The 6338-nt window shown below is 36.3% G+C and overlaps 1 protein-coding gene across 1 annotated transcript; it reads left to right on the forward strand.

Moving 5' to 3' along the window:
• Positions 1-244: 244 nt before the first annotated feature.
• On the forward strand, positions 245-6000 carry LOC121429206. Its single transcript, XM_041626163.1, has 3 exons — positions 245-578; positions 3891-4069; positions 5358-6000. The coding sequence occupies exons 1-3, from the start codon at positions 471-473 to the stop codon at positions 5434-5436; spliced, it is 366 nt and encodes a 121-aa protein (XP_041482097.1). The 5' UTR covers positions 245-470; the 3' UTR covers positions 5437-6000.
• The last annotated feature ends 338 nt before the right edge of the window (positions 6001-6338 follow it).

Below are 6338 nucleotides of genomic sequence, written 5' to 3' on the forward strand. Positions count from 1 at the left end.
GGAGAAGGAGAGACAGAAATAAAAGAAAACACAATTTTATAGAATAGGAATAATAAGAATACGATGAAGAACAAAAACTATATTATGAAGAAATAGATCAATTATTATTGTGATCCATAAACCCTAACGACGTATGCATACCCCCCCCCCCCATTTGCATAAATTTGCGTTCTCTCGGTTCACTATTTCTAAACTACTAGGCCTATACTTTTGATGGTACCCGCATTGATAAGCCTATTCCTCTCTCAAAAGTGAATTATCTTTCACTTTGTAAGGACAGAATTTTCCAAGTCTCCATTTCGAAATCCTATCGCTGCCAGGGCAAGATTCCTGAAAATTAATTCCCTTCGAAATAAGGACAAGCGGCTGGAAAACTCGAAAGAAGAACAAGTTTGAAATTCATCAGTCCATATCAATATCATCTGGGTTTTTTTGCCTGGTTTCGGTTGCCATATTGGTGCTTATTCAAGATGATGCGTTGTGTGGTACATGTGAACACGCCAGTCAACAAACTAAGCGATGGTTTCAGGAATCAGCTGACGACTATGCTTTCAAAACGATACAATCTTGAAAAAGGGGTGAGTTTTGTATTTATGTATTCTCCGAAATTCACAATAAAAAAACAAATGAACATATAAAAGCGAGATATAAAATAACAAGTAAGAAATAAACATATACAAAGAAACAAACAAACAAATATATATATATATATTATATATATATATTTATATACATATATATATATGTATGTATACCAAGAGGCATCAGGATGGTGAAAACGGAAGGACACCCATTTCAGCCCTGGTCATAGACAGTATACTGTTCTTCCATGGGTTCCAAGGATCAAAACACATTGTAATATAAGAAAGTCTTACAAACGTAATTATCTTAGACCTCTGGAGGGGGGGGGGGGGGTAACCAGTATCAAATTCAAAATACTTCATAGATGAGAGAGGAAGGCAATGAGCCTATATGTAAGAAGACTGTGAGACTACAAGGCCTTTAGATTTGCAGGAAGGTTAGTGGACAGAGATTAATTGAGAGTTTCATTACAATATTATTACAATGAGTATAATATTGGCTAATTCGCTTAGGTAATGGTTATTGCACCCGACTGCTTAGAAATCGCAACCAGGATGCCCGAAGTTTGAGGTTATATCAGAGGGTTTTGATAACGTTCTCTTCTCACTCCTTGCTGCATCCGTGCATCCGGACTAAAATAGGGCGTCGAAATTGTCCATTATTCTTGCGCTGAGCGAAAGTCGTGCCTTTTCAAAGCTTCAGCCGGCAATTGTCATTAAAATAACTGTGATTTTTAAGGGGCATGCGAACGATTTGCGAATGTCAAAACATGCTAAGTCAAACTGCGGATCTATAAGGGACGCCCCCCCCCCCCCTAGCGGCGCAAAAAAGGGGAAAAAAGGGAATACAAGAAAAGGATGGAAAGGAGAGGAGAAACAAAAAAAATAAGAGGAGGAAGAGGAAGGAGAGAGGAGCACTTGTAAAAAAATCATGTCACTATAAAAAAAATCGCTCGCATTTCATACATGTGTTTGCTCAATATAAGCTAAAATGGTGCTAAAAATATTCAGCCTGGAAGTCAATATACAAAACAAATTTCAGATCGTCCATCGAGCTTTTTTTTTTGTTTGATTTACAAATCGATTATTAAAGAAGTGCTCTGTAAAAGTCTCGTTTTTTGGTCTGAATATAAAACATTTTCAGCACGTGCTGCCCTCTCGCATTATTTGATTTTTGAAGTACCGTCGTACCTATTCTCTTCGTGTATTATATTACTTCTCAAAACATCCCTTTTCAGGTCTGAATGTCAAAACTTATCAGCTACCGCTGTGCGCTCGCATTTTGATCAGTGAGATACTTGTACTTCTATTTAAATCCTAATAAAAAATACTGTAAAAAATATTGGGTAAAATTGTAACTAGCACGAGGGTAAGTACGTATCCAACCAATGAGGGGAAGTATTGTACCCAATGCGGGAAGCATATTTTCCAGTTAGGTTAACAAAATAAAATAAGGAGCAATTACTTTAGAATGGCATAATTTTCAATGCCCAATGTTGGTTTCTTGGACACATACCTACTCTCATGGATCATTTTTACCCAATATTTTTTTAGAGTGAACTTTAGATCACCTTTTCACGAGGGTTTATCAAAAAATTTCTGCTCACGCTTATGTTAAAAATATATTAACCCATGTATCTTGTTCATAAATACAATAATGGTTGAAATGTCCAGTTTTCAGGCATAGGCTTTCTAAGATATCCTTTTCATGAAATCTTAATCCTTGAATTGCACACTTTTCAGATCGGAATATCAGCAATTTTCAGCTCGCGCTATGGAAAAGGAATAGAAAGATAGTTACTCTTTTCATATTTATGATGACAAAATGTGATTAAAATGTCTTGTTCCTATAGGTCAAAATAATGATTAAAAAACCCATCGCGCTCGCATCACTTATTTCTTTCCAGCACAGTGCCTGACATAATGCTTACATTGACCCTTTTCAAATCGGAATATCAAAAGTTTGCTGCTGTTGCTTTGCACTCGCCATTGATTTAGGATGATATCCTTTCCTTTCAAGATGAAAAAAAAGTGTTTAGAATGTCCAGATTCTATGTTTAAATTAAAAAAAATGATTATAATCGAAAAGCTTTCGCATCGCGCGTGCAGGATTATTGAGATACGCAGTTTGTGCTTTATAATACCTACTTACGTTATCCAGTTTCAGAGCAAAATATAATGTTCAAAGCATCGTCAAAAATAAAAAAAAAAAATCTGTTTTTACGGCCCCCTCATCATGTATAGTGTTTTTATTCGTAATTTGTTATGAAAGCTTCGTCAAAAACGTTCGACATTTGTTCACAAAATCCCAAAACGTTCGACATTTGTTCACAAAATCCCAAACCACATAGGATATTTTACCGAAAGTCGCGGTGTTTGCATAATAAAATGTCGTGAATATGAAGTACAAATTGCGCAAGAATGGTCAACGACCTCATTATCACAAGAAAAAATCTTCTCCAAATCGAAGGCTTTACAATTGTTTTTTTTTTTTTGGCTTTTCGCCAAACGTGTATGGCTGGAATCCTGGCTTTCCTTTCGTGGGATCGTGCCAAAACCATTCGCAAAATCAAGATTTTGAAATCCTCCTTAAACAACTTTTTGATCGGGGGCAATTTTCTTATCAGTAAAAAAACGAAATTAAGAAGTCAAGTTTGACTCGGAATGGTGCCAGATGGTATTTGACGCTGTTTCAAGTCAAAGTGATTCGATCATTTCCTAGTTACGTCGACTCGGAACTGAATTATATTTAGCTTATGTTACAACTGGCGCCAGTCACAGACCCTTCTTTTTATAATCATTTGTTTATTCCTTCATTCAGTTTTCCCTTTTTTCTCTTTTTTTTTCCATACTACTTAGTAATCAAAAGGGAGGTTGAGTTCCCCCCTTCGGTTTCCAGTGGGAAAAATATTTTTGTGTGTGTCAGAATAATGGATTAAATTTCACATGCACATGTTGCGCAAAACAATTGACCCAAATATTGTGTACGGCGTGAAAGGATATATATATTTGATTTTATGGAAGCTTCTTTAGAAATTTCTGGGCATTTTTACTTCATGGATGCAACCGAAACTAATACACCTTCGTCGTGTTTATTGAACTAAGAATTTAAGACATTTTTGGTCGTTGTCGGTGCCCTCCCCCGATATAAATCATAAATTAATTACGAAAATTCTTAAATGCCTTTATATCTTTCAAGGTTTGCCTATCAGTGACGTTAGCACTTTAAGAAATATATAAAATGTGAGATTTAATTTGGTCTTAATAATCAGATGGTAAACGAATTATATATGTCTGCTTATTTCTTAGAACATCGTCGTTTTACTTCGAGAAGGTCTCCGTCTTATGCGAACTGGGACCCTGGATCCATGCGGGTATATCGAGCTCTTTGGTTGTGAAGGTGTGTTTGACGACGCGGAGAAGAACAGAGAGGATACAACGGCTCTTATTCAGCTATTACAAAAAGATTCAGGGATACCTCAGGCAAGGTACATTCCCCCATTTACATTTTTGGAAAGAATTACATACTAAAAACAAGTAGGGTCATAGCAGTAGCGGACCGTGACCCGGACGAGACAAAGCATTGGGGGGGGGGCACTGCATTGTCTGTGAACAATGCCGTGCCCCCCCATGCTTTGTCTCCTCCGAGTCACGGTCCGCCACTGGTCATGAGGCTATTTCTTTAAGTTATTATTATGTTTTATGAAGCCTGACAATGGACCAAAATTTCTACAAAGCTAGGAATGAGAAAAATAACACATTTAAACCTTTTTTCAATATAAACTTCTTATTTTGTGATATATTTTGACATGATATTGAGTTTGACCCTAAACAGACTGGGCTATTTATTGCCTAAGAAGACGGGGGGGGGGGGGGGGCTGAATGATCTCGACCGTCAATCACGTCGATGACACTCCCATTACCCATGGCATAATCTAAACAAAAATAAAATTGAAAGATCAAATTCTGTGAATAATCTCACTGCTAATTAATTATGCCAATTTATGAAAAAAATCAAAAGTTTGCTCTAATTAATTAAATAATGCCCCTAAATGGCTTTCTAAATTTCTTATATGCATTTCTTTGTTTTTCGACTTGTCAAAGATCTCATTTTGACCATAAAAAAGGTGAAATTAATTAATTTTAATCAGTAAAAGGAAAAATAATGACACATTTATGAATTTTTGCTAAAAACACCATTTGCATTGGATTTGTAAATGAATTCACGTTTTGGGGCTACTTTTGGTCAGCATGCATGCACTTACGAAATGTTGCGTAATTTCGGAACCATGTACCCGGGGGTCGCAATTTCGGTCTCAAAAGTTGCGCGAGACTTAAAAGTTATAAGTCAGCGAGCGACACGGTAAAAAAAAATTGCGCGGCGAATTAATTGTGAAAAATGTTGAGGGGGGGGGGGCGGTCCCCAAAGTATTATTAGGGTTAACCCTTTTTCTTATCCTTTTTTTTCTTTGTCATGAAATTGTTGTGGGTCATACCCCGAGTCCCCCCCCCCCATCCGACGCTATTGGTCCACACATTATTTTTTAAATGCTGTTCGGTTCCTTCATAAATTCATTTCAAAATTACAGGAATATATTGATTGGCTGTAACACTGCAAAAACACTGGTGTTGATTAAACATCAGCCCGGCATCTATATCGGTCCACACCAGAGAGGGGTTGAAATAACAGTTAAAAATCCGACCAAACCGATATTGGTACCTTTTGTATATGTTTCGGTTAGCTTTATAAAATAACTCGTTATCATATCATTTCAGACTCTTCGTACTCATGAGACCTCAATGGAGTTCTAACTGGGGACAGATCGGTGGACAAAGCTTGGTCATGGATGCCTGAAACCATACTCCCAGAAGATTCCTATCCAGACTTCAAGAAACACTCGTTGATTTGCTCCAGATTTCTTCTGTAAAGTTATTCTCAATAGATATACTAGATAATGTAAAAAGTTAGAAATAATTATTGCCCGCGGGAATAGGAATATCACAGAAACTTTCACAAATAATGAATAAATATGAGGACTCATACAGGGGTGATCCCGGTAGTCCCCCCCCCCTTGATCATTTTTTGGGGGTCACACCCCCTCGAATTTTAAAGTTTATAATAAACATTAAATATCTTTTTTCTCTTCACAGAATGCCCCATTTGCACCCAATATTCAAATGCCAGGCTTCTATTTTGATGGGAAAAATGAGAAATGTATATTAAGTGAATGTAATTCAGCTACAGTTTTCTATACTGGTAATTTAAAATGGATTGAGTGGTGATCTGAACTCCCCCTCCCCTATCATGACAGCCAATGATGATCGCATACGGCTAGTTTAACAAGTCGCAGAAGTTGCGTTATAAATCTTAAGTTATTATCGTTTGTGAGATATGGCCTTATTGTTGTAATTTTCCAGATGACTCTAACTAAAATAATACAGACCATGAAATATAGACGTGTAAATAAAATGCCCGAATGTCAAGTTATAGTGTGTAAATGAGTAGTAGGCCTAGACAATTTTGAATACTTATCTATTTTAAATTCATAAAATGATGTAAATAATAATACAATCAAATGGGTTTTTTAATGTTTTTTTACTATTGTTTCTACTAAGTGTATTTTCATTCGTGTAATAAATTGTAAGACCTTTTGGTTACATAAAATCTGAGCAAATTGAATTTGTTTCAATTAAGGGACTGCATGAGTACAACATAGGACATGGTGAGTTTGTGTATGGAGAAAGAGTGGGAATCTA

The sequence above is a fragment of the Lytechinus variegatus genome, chromosome 15 (assembly GCF_018143015.1).
Source record: "Lytechinus variegatus isolate NC3 chromosome 15, Lvar_3.0, whole genome shotgun sequence".
In the NCBI taxonomy this organism is placed as follows: Eukaryota; Metazoa; Echinodermata; class Echinoidea; order Temnopleuroida; family Toxopneustidae; genus Lytechinus; species Lytechinus variegatus.

Bases quoted from the DNA above. Each gene is read 5' to 3' on its own strand.
- LOC121429206 (XM_041626163.1), top strand. From the start codon at position 471: ATGATGCGTTGTGTGGTACATGTGAACACGCCAGTCAACAAACTAAGC. The intron at 579-3,890 runs GTGAGTTTTGTA...CTTATTTCTTAG, and splicing joins GATACAATCTTGAAAAAGGG to AACATCGTCGTTTTACTTCG. The intron at 4,070-5,357 runs GTACATTCCCCC...ATATCATTTCAG, and splicing joins TCAGGGATACCTCAGGCAAG to ACTCTTCGTACTCATGAGAC.